Source organism: Leucoraja erinacea, chromosome 24 (assembly GCF_028641065.1).
Source record: "Leucoraja erinacea ecotype New England chromosome 24, Leri_hhj_1, whole genome shotgun sequence".
Lineage (NCBI taxonomy): Eukaryota > Metazoa > Chordata > Chondrichthyes > Rajiformes > Rajidae > Leucoraja > Leucoraja erinaceus.
The window spans coordinates 31,964,040-31,980,748 of NC_073400.1; the positions used below are offsets into that span (position 1 = coordinate 31,964,040).

Genomic DNA, 16,709 nt, shown 5'->3' on the forward strand with positions numbered 1-16,709 from the left:
CAAACTCGCTAAACGCCCACAGGAAAAGTTGGGTTTCTTTGCATGTGGAAGGACACTCACTGGCTGAGCTGAGGAACCTCGTAGCCAGTATCGATGTTGCTCATCCCACCAGCAACGGCAGCCGAGAGCAGCAGTCGTGGCTTTCCTGCGCTTTTCCCTTCGGCCTCGAAGGCAGCCATCAGCTCCTGTGGGTCAGAGAGATCGAGGGCTCCTTTAGCAAGAGGTCAAGTCTAGTCTTAGAAAGGGTCCCGACCCAAAACATCGCCTATCCTCTTTCCTCAGAGATGCTGCCTGACCCGCTGAGTTACTCCAACACTTTGTGTCAATTTCGATTTTAGTTCAGTTTGGTTTAGAGATGCAGCTTGGAAACAGGCCCATCGGCCGATCGAGTCCATGCCGATCAGCGATTACCCTTTCACTGTAGTTATATCCTACATACTTGGGACAATTTACTGAAGCCAATTAACCTACAAGCCCACACATATTTGGAGTGTGGGAGGAATCAAGAGCACCTGAGGTCACAGGGAGAACGTACAAACTCCGTACAGACAGCATCCATGGTCAGGATCGATCCCGCGTCTCTGGTGCTTTGGGGCAGCAACTCTACCGCTGCGCCACCGTGTCAACCAAGAGTGGGGAAGAAACCTTTTAATCCCCACTCAAAATGGTGCTTGGTTCAAACTTTATTAAATTCTTAATTTCTGAATTCTTAAAATCTTTTGTGAAAATCTGTCCTTGGTGATCTTGACAATAAGGTTACATTTATTGGATACATTTTCAAGTCATAGAGTTATGCAGCGTGGAAACAGACTTTTTGGCCCAACCTGCCCACACCGACCAATATGTCCCATCTGCACTAGTCCCACAAAGTGCTGGAGTAACTCAGCGGGTCAGGCAGCATCTGTGGAGAACATGGATAGGTGACGTTTCACAGAGTGCTGGAGAACTCAGCGGGTCAGGCAGCATCTGTGGAGATAAAGGATAGGTTTGGCCTGCGTTTGGCCCATTTATTTTAAAGAAACTCATAGTGAGATGTACTTGACTGAACCTGAGCCAGGACAGTGTAGAGATGCTTGTCAACGGGAGGACTTCCTCGAGATCCAGGATATTCCCAGTCGATGTCCAGACCGTCAAAGCCGTACCCTCTCAGGAAGGCGATGACTGACTTGATGAAGATTTGCCGAGTTCCTGATGAGGCGACCATCGCGGTGAATCTGCAGGAGGGATGGATGTGGGGAGAGGAGTTAGAAATGAAATGTGCCGGAGACACAAGGAACTGTAGTAACGGCCGCTGTACTCAGTGACCCAGTGAATCTGCTGTTATATCCTATCGTGTACAGATTCACCCTCGCCTTCATTGAATGTTCGTGGTTAAAAAATTACTCCTTTCTCCTGCTATTATCCCAAGTTTCATGTGAAATTATTATTTCTGAAAATGACATTTAGTTCAGAGATACGGCGTGGAAACATGCCCTTCGGCCCCCCCAGTCTGCACCGACCAGCGATCCCCGCTCACTAACACTATGCTACACACACAAGGGACAATTTACATTTATAACAAGCCAATTAACCTACAAATTTGTACGTCTTTGGAGTGTGGGAGCAAACTGAAGATCTCTGAGAAAACCCAGGAGGTCACAGGGAGAACATACAAACTCCGTACAGACAGCACCCGTAGTCAGGATCGAACCTGGGTCTCTGGTGCTGTAAGTGCAATAAGGCAACAACTCTACCGCTGTGCCACACACTATTGAAAGGATTCTTTCGTAAAATTATGTTATGTTACTTTTTGGCAAGCAATATCCTATATTGTTCAAATTACAATTTGCAAACTGCTCTGTTTAATAATACTCCTGAAACAGTTCACTGCAAACTTATCCCCTCGATATTTATCTCTGTGTATATCATTACAGGATGTTTAGCCACTAAAAAACTGAAATAGGCAGGCAAAAAGGCATAATAAAACTACAAAGAAGGCACGTAAAAGGCATTTATTGACATAAAAAGGCATGTATTTCCACCACCAAAATATGGTTAAAAATGATAATATAAAGTTATAGTACATTAAATGACCAAAGTTGCCTGGTTGCACATAATTACTAGCATTTTTTCAAATTATCTGGTGTTAAACTATGCCGTCTGTCAGACAGAATATTCTTCAGTTGTGAAAAACTTATTTGTACCCCAGCTGAGGTCACTGGTGCATACCAGAAACAAGCTACAGACTCTATATTCACGTCGATACCTTGTGCATTACAATTACCTTTGAGAACTTTAGCTATGTTTTGTATTTCTTCATGATCTTTGTTAGGTAAAATCACTCTCTCATAATTTCCTTGTATGTCTTTACCTACATCGCCACATTTACGAATATCGTCAGTTACTTTGTGGAAAACCTGCAAGTTATTCACTAACGTTTCACCACCTTTCTCAAGGGAAGTGGTAGCTTGTGGGAAGTTTGCAAAATTGGAAGCAATGAATAGATGTTGGGGAAGACTGAACCAGCGGGCAGTGGCACGAAGGACAGTGGCGCCCCCAGTTTCATCCCGGAGGTGAAAATCTTCTTGTAATTTATACTATGTTAACACTTTAATAATAACATTAATATTAACGTGTTAATATAGAAAATGTCATTGTAATCATGGTACTAGACAAAATTGCATGACCTTTTAGCAAAACAGCAAAAAAAAGGCTGATTTAGCCACTAGATCGTGAAAAAGGCATCTTGGTAAAATCATCAAAAAAGGCATGAAACGGCACATGCCATTTATGTCAAAATTACCAAACACACCCACTGTTTACGTTGGGCACATCGAACTGCAGGTGCTGGTTTACAAAAAGAAAAGACACAAAGTGCTGGAGTAAATCAGCGGGTCAGGCAGCATCTCTAGAGAACATGGATAGGTGACGATTCGGTTCAAGCCCCTTCTTCAGGCTGAGTTACTGAGGAGTTACTCCAGTACGTTGTGTCTTTCAATATTAATTCCATATCACAGTCAATTGGAAAATAACTTTTTTTAATCTAATGCTAATGTAAAAGTTTTCATCTTACTTCTGGGTGCCAAAGTTCCAGCCTCCAATGGACAGCAGAGTCTTGAGGTTTGAATTCCTTAAAAAAAATAGACAAAATGTGGTTTTAGAATGATGTTTAGAACAACAAAATATTTTCAGAACTTCTCAGGAACTTCTGGATCTTCTGTTTTTTTCGCCCCTTTGATGTTACACTTAGTTGAGGGGATTTACCTTAGTCTGGATCTCATGGGGGTCACAGAAAATGAGGTGCAAGTTTATGCAAGAAGGCTTCATAAGCAATGGGCCAGCCTCACTCTGGGCTGAAGGGCCTATTTCCTCAATCTATGACAATGATTCTGTTGGCCTGTCCAATAGCTTTCTCCTGAATATCCCCCTAAACCAAGTCACCTTTCAGACAGGGGAGGTGGATGAGATGAGAAAACCTTCAACAAATGGATATGTAACGGTCATGTCAAAGACCCCGCTGACCATCGATCATCCGTTCACACCAGTGCTATTTCATCCCACTTTCTCATCCACTCCCTATGCACTTGGGGCAAATTGTAGAGGCCAATTAATCTAGAAACCCTTTGGAATGTGGGAGAAAACCGGTAATCCAGAGAAAACCCTCACTGTCTTATGGCAAACGTGCAAACTCCACACAAACAGTGCCCGAGGTCAGGAACGAACCCAGGTCTCTGGCGCAGTGAGGCAGTGGCTCTACCCGCTGCGACACTGGGCCACCCGGTACATACAGCAGGTGGATTCTTGCCACATACGCTTCCAAACGACTTGTTCACTTAGATCGACCATTTCGAAGAGTGAAATGGACTGTTCATTAAACACTGGATGTCCCTTCGCTTGCAGCAAGCACCAGGGAATATTCGTGTTAACCCAATATTAACCCAATCAGACCCAAATCAGCAGGGTTCCTCTCCACCCATTTGTCTCCACCAAGCTGTCTCTGAGAAGTTAGGCATCACCTTGGTACTTAAAGTCTAAATAACCTATACGGTGGGCTTATCCCACTGAACCGTCCTCTCACCAACTAGAGAGCAGTCCTGACCTCCCATCTACCTCATTGGAGACCCTCGGACTATATTTAATCAGACGTCATTGGACTTTATCTTGCACTAAACATTATACCCTTGACCCTGTGTCTGTACAGTGTGGACGGCCTGATTGTAACCATGTACAGTCTTTCCGCCGACTAGTTAGCACGCAACAAAAAGCTTTTTGTTGTACCATGGTACACGTGACAATAATAAACTAAACTAAATTAACTGTGGAATATGGGTTATGGAATATGGATTTGGGGAATATCCAATACAGTGACTGGTTAGCAAGCAACAAAAACGTTTCACTGTATCAGTACAGGTGACAATGAACTAAACTGGACAATGTAAACATCGCAACATTGCCCGGCATTTGAGAAACAAGGTTAAGCCCGTCCCACTTTCCCAAGTTACTCACGAATTCTCCCGAGTTTTCCCCTTGATTCAAACTCGGAAATGCCAGCCGTTGGTATTCGGGGATATTTTTGTTTACTCGTGGACATTTTTCAACATGCTGAACAAACGTCCCGACTTACCTGATGCCCCGAGTACCTACGGCTCTACGGACTCGCTACGGACATTGTCTGAGTTTGAATAAACGGGGAAAACTCGGGAGAATTTGTGAGTAACTCGGGAAAGTGGGACAGAGGCGTTAGTATTTATTCAGCGACTGTACTTGTTCTTCAGGCTGTTGATTTCCTGGTAGAGTTTTGGGTCGTTCCATTCGTAGGTGGCGATCTGATTGCTCTTCATTCCAGCGAAGGCGTAGATGATGTGCGTGCAGAGGCAAGGGTCCACGCTCTGGGGCATGTATTTACCCTCTCCTGGTCTGTACTGTGCCCAGTTGGTGAAGTAACATACCAGCCTGTAGGCAGAGCCTGGGCAAGGGAGAGACAGGGTGGTCAGGACAATGTCTCTGCGGCAATCACACAAAGCAAAGCAAAGCAAGGCTGCAAATGCACAAAGACTCACCCAGTTGCAGGCAGGCCAGTAAGACCACCGCTGGAACAGAAAACAGAGAACAGCGTGTTAGGATTATGACAAACCGTAATAAATCAGGTGTTACGGGAAGAAGACAGGAGAATGGGGTTGAGAGGGAAAGGTAGATCAGCCATGATTGTGTGGCTAGAGCGCACTTGATGGGCCGAATGGCCTAATTCTGCTCCTATTACGTATGAAATTATGAAACCTTGGCTGTATTATGGCCTCTACACAATGACACTGTTATGTAAGTGGTTGGGAAACTATGAAGATCTATCTTGTGGGCGGCACAGTGGAGCAGTGGTAGAGTTGCTGCCTCACAGCGCCAGAGACCCAGGTTTGATCTTGACTATGGGTGTTGAACGTGTGTGGAATTTGTACATCAACCCTGTTATGCTTACTATTAGAAACATAGAAACATAGAAATTAGGTGCAGGAGTAGGCCATTCGGCCCTTCGAGCCTGCACCGCCATTCAATATGATCATGGCTGATCATCCAACTCAGTATCCCGTACCTGCCTTCTCTCCATACCCCCCTGATCCCCTTAGCCACAAGGGCCACATCTAACTCCCTCTTAAATATAGCCAATGAACTGGCCTCGACTACCCTCTGTGGCAGAGAGTTCCAGAGATTCACCCCTCTCTGTGTGAAAAAAGTTCTTCTCATCTCGGTTTTAAAGGATTTCCCACTTATCCTTAATATTCTAGTATAAATTTGATTGTTCTGTTTCTGGTACATATGACAATAACACTCTTAACTCCCTCCCCCTGTGACAAAGTGGGTTTTCTCCAGGAGCTCTGGTTTCCTCCCAAATCCCAAAGATGTGAAGGATTGAAGGTTAATTGTCCCTCTGTAAAATTGCTCCTCGTGTGGAGGGAGTCGTTGCATAAGTGGGATAACATGGGAATAGTGTGAAAGGCTGAACAATGGTCGGCATGAACTCTGTGGGCCGAAGGGCCTTGTTTCCATACTGTATCTCTAAACTAAACCTTTCCTATCCATGTACTCATCCAAATATCTGTTAAATGTTATTATACTTGCCTCATCTGCCTCCTCTGGCAGATCGTTCCATATACTCACCACCCTCTGGGCAACAGGTTAGAGTCATAGTCACACAGCGCAGAAACAGGCCCTTTGGCCCAATTTGTCCATGCTGACCAAGATGCCCCATCTAAGCCTGTCCCAGTGGCCCCTGGATTCACCTTTAAATCTTTGCCCTCTCACATTCAGTGTCAATGCCCTGTAGTTTTAGACTCCCCTTCCCTGGGGAAAGGCAGAGACCATCCTTCATATCTCTGCCCCTCATGATTTTCTAAATGTCTCTGAAGATTTTCACAGAGAGCTGGAGTAATTCAGCAGGTCAGGCAACTTCTCCGGAGAGAAGGAATGGGTGACGTTTCGGGTCCGTTGGAAAATACAAAATATTAAGAAACTACGAACTGCAGAAGTTGATTTACACCAAAGATAGACACAAAGTGCTGGAGTATCACAGCGGGTCAGGCAGCATCTGTGGAGAACATGGATAGGTGACGTTTCACAGAGTGCTGGAGTAACTCAGCGGGTCAGGCAGCATTTATGGAGCTAAGGAAATAGGCAACGTTTCGGGTCGAAACCCTTCCGGGTTTCGGCCCGAAACGTTGCCTATTTCCAGAAGGGTTTCTGCCCAAAACGTTGCCTATTTCCTTAGCTCCATAGATGCTGCTGCACCATAACTCAGTGGGCCAGGCAGCATCTGTGGAGAACATGGATAGGTGACGTTTCACAGAGTGCTGGAGTAACTCAGCAGGTCAGGCAGCATCTGTGGAGAACGTGGATAGGTGACGTTTCACAGAGTGCTGGAATAACTCAGCAGGTCAGGCAGCATCTGTGGAGAACATGGATAGGTGACGTTTCACAGAGTGCTGGAGTAACTCAGCGGGTCAGGCAGCATTTATGGAGCTAAGGAAATAGGCAACGTTTCGGGTCGAAACCCTTCCGGGTTTCGGCCCGAAACGTTGCCTATTTCCAGAAGGGTTTCTGCCCAAAACGTTGCCTATTTCCTTAGCTCCATAGATGCTGCTGCACCATAACTCAGTGGGCCAGGCAGCATCTGTGGAGAACATGGATAGGTGACGTTTCACAGAGTGCTGGAGTAACTCAGCGGGTCAGGCAGCATCTGTGGAGAACGTGGATAGGTGACGTTTCACAGAGTGCTGGAATAACTCAGCGGGTCAGGCAGCATCTGTGGAGAACATGGATAGGTGACGTTTCAGAGTGTTGGAGTAACTCAGCGGGTCAGGCAACATCTGTGTGGAGAACATGGATAGGTGACATTTCACAAAGTGCTGGAGTAACTCAGCGGGTCAGGCAGCATCTGTGGAGAACATGGATAGGTGACGTTTCACAAAGTGCTGGAGTATCACAGCGGGTCAGGCAGCATCTCTGGAGATTAAGGTTAGATAGAGTCGAGACCATTCAGACACCTTATAATAAAACGTGAGAAACAATTTAACCTGTTCTCATCATTTAATGTCTAAACCTGATTCTTTGAAAACGCATTCCAATATCAAAAGGAATTAAACAACAAAAGGTTCTTACCTGTTCCAAGAAGTAGCTTTGCCATCTTGTTACTGTTGCTGACTAGACCTGAGCTGCCTCTTTTATACAATGAGCTTATCACGAACAATAGTCCAATGTGTTTGTCGTTCGCTTTATCAGAGTGAAAGGGCAGTCACGATGATCCTCCTGCTATTTACAAAGGGAAAATAATAGTTCTTATCTTGACTTCAATATTTTCTCTTCAATAATACCTCGTCCCCTGTTCAATGTCATTCAGATTGTTCACCTTCATTTTCACCTCTCTGTTTCTGAGCTTGATTGGAAATGACTTGGAAACGTAGAATCATGGAAAGTAGGCGCAGGAGTAGGGCATTTAGCCAGCACCGCCATTCAATTATGATCATAGCTATTTGTCCACAATTAGTACCCTGTTCCTGCTTTCTCCCCATATCCCTTGATTCCATTAGCCCTATGAGCTAACTCTCTCTTGAAAACATCCAGTGAATTGGCCTCCACTGCCTTCTGAGGCATAGAATTCCACAGATTCATAACTCTGGGTGAAAATGTTTTTCCTCATTTCAGTCCTAAATGACCTACCCTTTATTCTTAAACTGTGGCCCCTGATTCTGGATTCCCCCAACATCGGGGACATTTTTTCTGCATCTTGCCTGTCCAAATCCCTTAAGAATTTGTATGTTTCTGTAAGATCCCCTCTCATTCTTCTGAATTCCAGTGAATATCAGCCCAGTCGACCCATTCTTTCATCATATGACAGTCTCGCCATCCCAGGAATTAACCTGGTGAACCTACGCTGCATTCCCTCAATAGCAAGAATGCCCTTCCTCAAATTACAAGATCAAAACTGCTGGTGTGGTCTTACCATGGCCCTATATAACTGCAGTAGGACCTCCTTGCCCCGCTTCACAAATCCTCTCACTATGAAGGCCAACATGCCATTTGCTTTCTTCACTGCCTGCTGTACCTGCATGTTTATTTTTAGTGACTGGTGTACAAGCACACCGAGGTCTCATTGCATATTCCCTTTTCCTAATCTGACAACATTCAGATAATAATCTACATTCTCCCCATAAGCTCTGACACCTGTACAAATCAACAATCTATCCATCTCTGCATTAAAAATATCCGTCGACTTGGCCTCCACAGACAGCCTTCCATGGCAATGAATTCCACAGATTCACCACATTCTTACTAAAGAAATTCCTCTTCATCTCCTTCTTAAACGACCACCCTTTAATTCTGAGGCTGTGACCTCTTGTCCGAGACTCCCCCACTAGTGGATTACATGCAGGCTGAAGAGATTAGTTTAACTTCTTGGCATCATGGTCAACACGGACATTGTGGGCCGAAGGGCCTGTACCTGTGCTGCACTATTCCATGTTCTATGTTACATCGTCTTCTCAATTACAGTGGAGCGGGTAGGTGGCCAGAACGAGACGTGGTGGAGACACAAGCAGGATGTGTGGGGCGCCTGGTTGGCCGCTGGCAGCTGGGATGATGTTGTTCTTGTTAAACGTTAACGGCTGATGCAACGACACGTTTGGCAGAGGGTGGAGAGGTCGCGGCTGACTCCGGCCAATGCTCCGTGGGAGGCAGTGATTGGTTGAATGTACGTGAGGGCAGACAATGAGGGGCAGGAGAAGCCGGGAGTCGGTATAAAAGGAGCGAGCGATGGCAGGAGATGAGAACAAGACCGACCCCGTCACCCTGTGTGGAGACTCCGGAGCTGGTAACCAACCCTGTGGATCCTTCAAGTGTCTGTGAGTGATGGGGGTGGGATTGTCTCTGTTCACTGTTCCCCCAGTTCAGAAGCCTGATAGCAGAGGGGAAGAAGCTGTTCCTGAGTCTGGTGGTGCGCGCTTTCAAGCTTCTGTACCATCTGCTAGACAGGACCAGGGAGAAGGAGGAATGACCGGGGTGGGACAAGTGATGGAGTCATAGAGTCACAGCGAGACCTTCGGCCCAACTTGCCCGCGCCCACCAACTTGTCCCCATCAATACTAGACCCATCTGCCTGCGTTTGGCCCTTACCCCTCTAATCCTGTCCTATCAATGTACCTGTCTAACTGTTTCTTAATCATTGTGATAGTACCTGCCTCAACTACCTCTTCCGGCAGCTCGTTCCAAACACCCTCTACCCTTTGTGTAAAAAAGTCACCCCTCAGTTTTCCATGAAATCTTTCCCCCCCCCCTCGCCTTAAACCGATGTCCTCTGGTTCTCGATTCCCCAACTCTGGGCGGGTTCAGGGAATGCCATCATGAATCCTACTGAGTTGCAATAAGGTGACCCATTGTTTCACCCACAGGAACATGGGACTGCAGAGATGGATAGGATTCATGGTCCTTGTGGAGATGGTGTGGCAAGTCTCCGCAACTGGAACAGGTCCGATCTCCAGAGAATGGGGAGAGGAAGCAAACTTGGCCGGGCGGAACGCACGGTCGTATTGGCATGTCAACAATGAACAGCTTCCAAGATGCACGGACAAGCCAGACTCTGCTGGTGATCACCCTTTAATCATTAGTCTGCAGGTTGCCGTTGTGTCTCCGAGTGGTTCTATTACGCTGCCCTGTAAACTATCCAAGAATTACAGTAAACCTACCCTCGTCACATGGAAAAAAGACGGTGTTGCCATTGCAACATATCACAGTTGGTTTTCAGTGGGGTATAAGGGATCGTATCCCCGCTGGAAGTTCGTGAATAACAATATATTGAAACATCGGGACGCCTCGTTGGTCCTGTGGGGGGTACAAGAGAAAGATGCCGGGACATATACCTGCATTTGGTCCACTTCTCATCATGGGAAATGTCATGTATTGACATGGCTGAAAATAGAGAGAAACCTCCCAATGATTCACCACGCACTCCCCCCAATCCCACACTGACCTTTCTGTCCTGGGCCGCCTCCACTGTCAGAGTGAGGCCAAGTGCAAATTGGAGGGATAGCACTCAAATTTCACTTGGGCAGCTTATTCAGATTCAGATTCAGATTCAAACATTATTGTCATTGTGCAGTGTACAGTACAGAGACAACAAAATGCAGTTAGCATCTCCCTAGAAGAGCGACATAGAATATGAGCAATAAATAAATATACGTGCATACAGTCGTAGTAGTGCAATTTTTATCTGGTGGATGAGTGTCCGGGGGCAATCACCGAGGTACAGTGTTGAGTAATGTAACAGCCGCAGGGAAGAAGCTGTTCCTGGACTGCTGGTTCAGCAACGGAGAGACCTGTAGCGCCTCCCGCACGGGAGGAGGGTAAACAGTCTTGTTGGGATGTTAAACTGAGTTCTTCTGTCAATCTAAAGTCAACTTGACTCAAACACTTGTTGCTGTTAAAATCAATTCTTTATTCAACTGAGACTAGTCTCTTGAACCTTCCAACACAGAGCTGATGCTCTGGGGCGGGTCCAGAGAGGAGTAACTTTGATACAAACTCATGGCATTTATATAGGTATTAGATATTTCAGATACAGAGGGTATGACAAGCTAGTAACCAATCATCTGAGTCCTTCTTTTTACAATCTTCGTTTGTCTATGGTATAACTTTATAACTTTGTTTCAGAATTATTTTATTTCAACACAGCAAAACCCCAGTAGGCTCTTATCAAGGACCACTCCTCAAAATATAAGATACAGACAATGATCACACAAGTCATACACACTTTCTATACCAAGAAGAAAGATATTTCTATAAATCTAAACAATTTCTATGTCTAAAGTGTACATTTCTACTAAGGCAATACATTTCATAATTTGTTTTACTACAATTTCACAGTTTGAAATACTTTTACCTAGGTCTTTAAAACATTAATTATATAAGTTTGCTGAATAACAGGTTCTAAGTTCAAAACCTATACCCATCCCAACCAAGGATACATGGGTCGTAAATCTGTCAACTTACTTGATTAGTGTTTGGTTCCAGGATACAGCTTCATTCACTTAACTTACATACTTCATACAGCTTAACTTACAGCCTCCCCTTCTCCTGCTATCTCTGGGAGCTGGATTTCCAATCTCTCTACAAGGCCTTTTACAAATATTACAAATGATCTTCTTCTCCAAGCAACGACTCCCCTTCACATACATCCTAATTCAACATAGCCAAAGCTAACTACAGGGCCTATTATCTCTCAGCCCTGAACTATATCTCAAACTCAGCACAAACCCCACAGCTCAAGAATGTCCACAAAGAAAAGTGAATCTGACCTAAGAAGAGGCCCTTATGCAGTTATCTATTTTCCAACACAATCATACCAAGTACAATTTCCTCCAGTGTTATAATTGCCTCAGCAATAAACCTAAGCTAAACAGGTTCAGGTTCAGGCCTCAATGTTTTGATTCATCTTTGCCTGTGTGTATCTGTCTGCACTTTATTTCGCCAGGAAAACCCTAAGCTTTTCTTTTGCAAATTACCTAGCTTATATAAAAATCACTATCCAAACGGTTCTATTTATATAATATTTCCTCAGGGGTGAGAGCAGTCCTCGACGATGCTGAGTGCCCTTTGCAGACATTGCTTGCTCTGGACAGACTCAATGGAGGGGAGTGAGGAACCGGTGATGCGTCGGGCAATTTTTAACACCCTCTGCAGTGCTTTCTGGTCGGAGACAGAGCAGTTGCCATACCATACTGTGATACAGTTGGTAAGGATGCTCTCGATGGTGCAGCGGTAGAAGTTCACCAGAATCTGAGGAGACAGATGGACCCTCTTTAGTCTCCTCAGGGAGAAGAGACGCTGACGAGCCTTCTTGACCAGAGTTGAGGTATTGTGGGTCCAAGAGAGGTCATCGGAGATGTTGACCCCCAGAAACCTGAAGCTGGAAACACGTTCCACCTCCGGCCCGTTAATGTGGATGGGGGTGTGCGTGCCGCCCCTAGACTTCCTGAAGTCTACAATGAGCTCCTTGGTCTTCTTGGAGTTAAGGGCCAGGTTGTTGTCAGCGCACCATGCTGCTAGGAGCTGGACCTCCTCCCTGTAGGCCGACTCGTCGTTGTTGCTGATGAGGCCAATCACCGTTGTATCATCTGCATACTTGACGATGGTGTTAGTACCATGTACAGGTGTGCAGTCGTAGGTGAAGAGGGAGTAGAGGAGGGGGCTCAGCACACAGCCCTGTGGAACGCCGGTGTTCAGGGTGAGAGTTGAAGAGGTGTGCTTGTCTAACCTCACAGACTGGGGTCTGTTGGCTAGAAAGTCCAATATCCAGTTGCAGAGGGAGGGGTCAATGCCCAGGTTACCGAGTTTGGTGATCAGTTTAGAGGGCATAATGGTGTTGAATGCTGAGCTGTAATCGGTGAACAGCATTCTTATGTAAGTGTCTCTGTTGTCGAGGTGGGAGAGGGCGGAGTGAAGTGCCGGAGTGAAATGCCAGTAGCAAAGCCTAGTTCAGTCCAGAGGTACAACAAGGAAACAGGCCCTTCAGCCCACCGGGTCAGTGGAGACCAATGATCACCCAATGCAATAGTTCTATCCCACATGGTTTTATGGGGACATGGGCCAAATGAAGTGAAATGGGATGAGCTTAGATGGGGTATATGGGTCTGCATGGCCAAGTTGGGCTGAAGGGCCTGTTTCCGTGCTGTAAGACTCTATGACACCAAGTAGGGAATAGTAAAGGTATAAAGATGAGCAGCGTGGAAGGTGTGAGCGTGGATCGCATGCAGTGCGGAGAACTGACCTTGCTTGCACCAGTAAATGTACGTTTAATGTAAATAAACTCTCTTCTGCCAGCCCTGAAGACAGCCGGTGTGAGTGATTCTTTGTACGCCAGCATTGAGCTGGGTGTGAACTTTGTGCAACTCTTGCTCACTACGGGCGACATCGCCAGATTAAGTGTCATGGAGTTGCCTTCAAATTAGTTTAGTTCGGTTTTGCTTATAGATACAGCGTGGAAACAGGCTCTTCGGCTCACCGAGTCCAACCCAACCAGTGATCACCCCTACACTAGTTCTAACCTACACACTAGGGACAATTTACTGAAGCCAATTAACCATCAAATCTGCACGTCTTTGCAATCTGAAAGGAAACCAGAGCACCCGGAGGAAACCCACATGGTCACAGGGACAATGTACATACACTGTACAGATAGTGCCCGTAGTCACCATCGAAGGCGGGTCTCTAGCGCTGTAAGGCAGCAACTCTACCGCTGCGCCACTGTACCGCCCCTGCATTGCCCTCGTGCATTGTTAGGGCTGCTGATTAGAGTCCAGTTTTGACCCTCGTTGGGTGTCAATTGTGGTTGTCAAGGAGCTTTCTTACCTCCATATGGAGCCCGGTCTTCCAGTTATAGACCCACACCACCCTGGCCACACTCTCTTATCACCACTACTGAGGGGAAGGTACAGGAGCCTGAGAACCGTGAGCTCCAGGTTCAAGAGCAGCTTCTTCCCAGCATGCACAAGGTTGTTGAACCAGCCTGCACAACCCCAACCACAACCCTACGCCACTCACCACAACCCTACACAAGATTCAGATTCAGATTCAGATTCAATTTTAATTGTCATTGTCAGTGTACAGTACAGAGACAACGAAATGCATTTAGCATCTCCCTTGAAGAGCGACATAGCAAACGATTTGAATTAAAAAAAATAAATAAGTGGGGGGTGATTGGCAGTTGTTGTTTAGTAGAGTGACAGCCGCCGGAAAGAAGCTGTTCCTCGACCTGCTGGTTCGGCAACGGAGAGACCTGTAGCGCCTCCCGGATGGTAGGAGGGTAAACAGTCCATGGTTGGGGTGAGAGCAGTCCTTGGCGATGCTGAGCGCCCTCCGCAGACAGCGCTTGCTTTGAACAGACTCAATGGAGGGGAGCGTGGAACCGGTGATGCGTTGGGCAATTTTCACCACCCTCTGCAATGCCTTCCGGTCGGAGACAGAGCAGTTGCCATACCATACTGTGATGCAGTTGGTAAGGATGCTCTCGATGGTGCAGCGGTAGAAGTTCACCAGGATCTGAGGAGACAGATGGACCTTCTTCAGTCTCCTCAGGAAGAAGAGACGCTGATGAGCCTTCTTGATCAGAATAGAGGTATTGTGGGTCCAAGAGAGGTCATCGGAGATGTTGACTCCCAGGAACCTGAAGCTAGAAACACGTTCCACCTCCGTCCCGTTAATGTGGATGGGGGTGTGCGTGCCACCTCTGGACTTCCTGAAGTCTACAATGAGCTCCTTGGTCTTCTTGGAGTTAAGGGCCAGGTTGTTGTCAGCGCACCATGCTGCTAAGTGCTGGACCTCCTCCCTGTAGGCCAGCTCATCGTTGTTGCTGATGAGACCAATCACCGTTGTATCATCTGCATACTTGATGATGGTGTTAGTACCATGTACAGGTGTGCAGTCATAGGTGAAGAGGGAGTAGAGGAGGGGGCTCAGCACACAGCCCTGAGGAACGCCGGTGTTCAGGGTGAGGGTTGAAGAGGTGTGCTAGTCTAACCTCACAGACTGGGGTCTGTTGGTTAGAAAGTCCAGTATCCAGTTGCAGAGGGAGGGGTCGATGCCCAGGTTACCGAGTTTGGTGATCAGTTTTGATGGAATAATGGTGTTGAATGCTGAGCTGTAATCGATGAACAGCATTCTTACATAAGTGTCTCTGTTGTCAAGGTGCGAGAGGGCGGAGTGAAGTGCCGTTGAGATGGCATCTCAACCCTGATGGACACTGCACCACTGGTGATGCCCCACGTACGTTGTCTTGTACTATCATGGTCTGGTTTACTTGGAATAACTGAGACCTTATTGTGTACTTATGGTGTAAGTATATAATCATGATAGGCCAGGGTAGACAGTGGAGGGCTGCCACTACAGAGCCACCCATAGACCTGATAGAATTATATAAAGTTACTGTGCAGACCAAGTACAAACCCAACACAATATTCCACCACTCACCCATTCCCCAACGCTATATTCCACCACTCACTCATAGCCATCAACTATGCAGGCACGGCTCATTTCTCCGCATTACCTCTTCCTACTCTTCACCCTCCCACTTTAATACCTAGAGGGAGAGAGGAGGGGGAGAGAAGGAGAGAGGCAGAGAGAAAGGAGGTAGAGAGAGAGAGTGGGAAGGGGTAGAGGGAGACGGGGAGGGTGGTAGTGGGGGGGAGGGATTAAATACATTCTTCTCAAGCTTACCCCCAGTCTAGTTCAGTCAAAAACCACTGAGTCAAGCACTGGAACAACTAAACTTTATTTTTGGACTGTACATCAAATTCCCCTACACGATACCTAAACCACTGCGGGTTCGATCCTTGTATCTGCTTGGCCAAACCCTTCAGCCTTGTGCAAGCAGAAACACTCCAAAAGGTCACACAGTCCCAAGGGCTCTTCCAGAAGGTCGACAAAGGACCTGCTTTTTATAGGTCCCTGAGCCTTGAGGGGCCGAACTACATAGGGGTGGTCTCTTTACAATCCAATCAAACATATTAATTACATCAGTACATTATAGACAGTTCCCCAGACCAATAACAGTCTCCCATAGGTTACACAGAAAAGCTGGAGAAACTCAGCGGGTGCAGCAGCATCTATGGAGCGAAGGAAATAGGCAACGTTTCGGGCCGAAACCCTTCCATCTGCAGTTCCCTCTTAAACACAGTCTCCCATACATTGTTTCAGGTGAAGCTGCTGGAAGAAGCTAACTTAACTTGAATAATGCAACATTTACCCTGGAATTCAAATAAACACCTGCCAGGGCTCAACACTTTAGCCAATCAACAAACAGCAGGGTAACTGGCAACATGTTTTACAATATTTACAAGGTGCGACAGAGGTTTACCTGCATCTCTTCCAACCTCATCTATTGCGTCCGCTGCTCTAGATGTCAGCAGATCTATATCGGTGAGACCAAGCGGAGGTTGGGCGATCGTTTCGCCGAACACCTCCGCTCGGTCCGCAATAACCAAGCTGACCTCCCGGTGGCTCAGCACTTCAACTCCCCCTCCCACTCCGCCTCCGACCTCTCTGTCCTGGGTCTCCTCCATGGCCACAGCGAGCAGCACCGGAAATTGGAGGAACAGCACCTCATATTCCGTTTGGGGAGTCTGCACCCCGGGGGCATGAACATCGACTTCTCCCAATTCTGTTAGTCCTTGCTGTCTCCTCCCCTTCCTCAGCTC

At 46.6% G+C, this 16,709-nt stretch overlaps 3 protein-coding genes across 3 annotated transcripts; 1 reads left to right on the forward strand and 2 right to left on the reverse strand.

Annotated features, from left to right (window-relative positions):
• Positions 1-56: 56 nt before the first annotated feature.
• LOC129708995 (acidic mammalian chitinase-like) lies at positions 57-3,825 on the reverse strand. Its single transcript, XM_055655124.1, has 4 exons — positions 3,737-3,825; positions 3,053-3,109; positions 1,049-1,214; positions 57-185 (listed from the first exon to the last, which is right to left on the reverse strand). The coding sequence occupies exons 1-4, from the start codon at positions 3,823-3,825 to the stop codon at positions 57-59; spliced, it is 441 nt and encodes a 146-aa protein (XP_055511099.1).
• Positions 3,826-4,730: 905 nt separating this feature from the next.
• LOC129708997 (acidic mammalian chitinase-like) lies at positions 4,731-8,195 on the reverse strand. The gene is made up of 3 exons (XM_055655125.1): positions 7,627-8,195; positions 5,040-5,069; positions 4,731-4,945 (listed from the first exon to the last, which is right to left on the reverse strand). The coding sequence occupies exons 1-3, from the start codon at positions 7,649-7,651 to the stop codon at positions 4,731-4,733; spliced, it is 270 nt and encodes an 89-aa protein (XP_055511100.1). The 5' UTR covers positions 7,652-8,195.
• A 616-nt stretch (positions 8,196-8,811) lies between these two features.
• On the forward strand, positions 8,812-11,728 carry LOC129708937 (uncharacterized). Its single transcript, XM_055655016.1, has 2 exons — positions 8,812-9,365; positions 9,912-11,728. The coding sequence occupies exons 1-2, from the start codon at positions 9,277-9,279 to the stop codon at positions 10,486-10,488; spliced, it is 666 nt and encodes a 221-aa protein (XP_055510991.1). The 5' UTR covers positions 8,812-9,276; the 3' UTR covers positions 10,489-11,728.
• Positions 11,729-16,709: the final 4,981 nt, after the last annotated feature.

Excerpts from the sequence above, each read along its gene's own strand:
- LOC129708995 (XM_055655124.1), bottom strand. The coding sequence starts at position 3,825 with ATGGTCGATCTAAGTGAACAAGTCGTTTGGAAGCGTATGTGGCAAGAA. Across the intron at positions 3,110-3,736 it reads GTGGCCCAGTGTCGCAGCGG|GAATTCAAACCTCAAGACTC; the intron begins GTAGAGCCACTG and ends ATTTTTTTTAAG. Across the intron at positions 1,215-3,052 it reads TGGAACTTTGGCACCCAGAA|ATTCACCGCGATGGTCGCCT; the intron begins GTAAGATGAAAA and ends TCCCTCCTGCAG.
- LOC129708997 (XM_055655125.1), bottom strand. The coding sequence starts at position 7,651 with ATGGCAAAGCTACTTCTTGGAACAG. Across the intron at positions 5,070-7,626 it reads AAAGCTACTTCTTGGAACAG|CGGTGGTCTTACTGGCCTGC; the intron begins GTAAGAACCTTT and ends TTTCTGTTCCAG. Across the intron at positions 4,946-5,039 it reads ACTGGCCTGCCTGCAACTGG|GCTCTGCCTACAGGCTGGTA; the intron begins GTGAGTCTTTGT and ends TCCCTTGCCCAG.
- LOC129708937 (XM_055655016.1), top strand. The coding sequence starts at position 9,277 with ATGGCAGGAGATGAGAACAAGACCGACCCCGTCACCCTGTGTGGAGAC. Across the intron at positions 9,366-9,911 it reads TGTGGATCCTTCAAGTGTCT|GAACATGGGACTGCAGAGAT; the intron begins GTGAGTGATGGG and ends TTTCACCCACAG.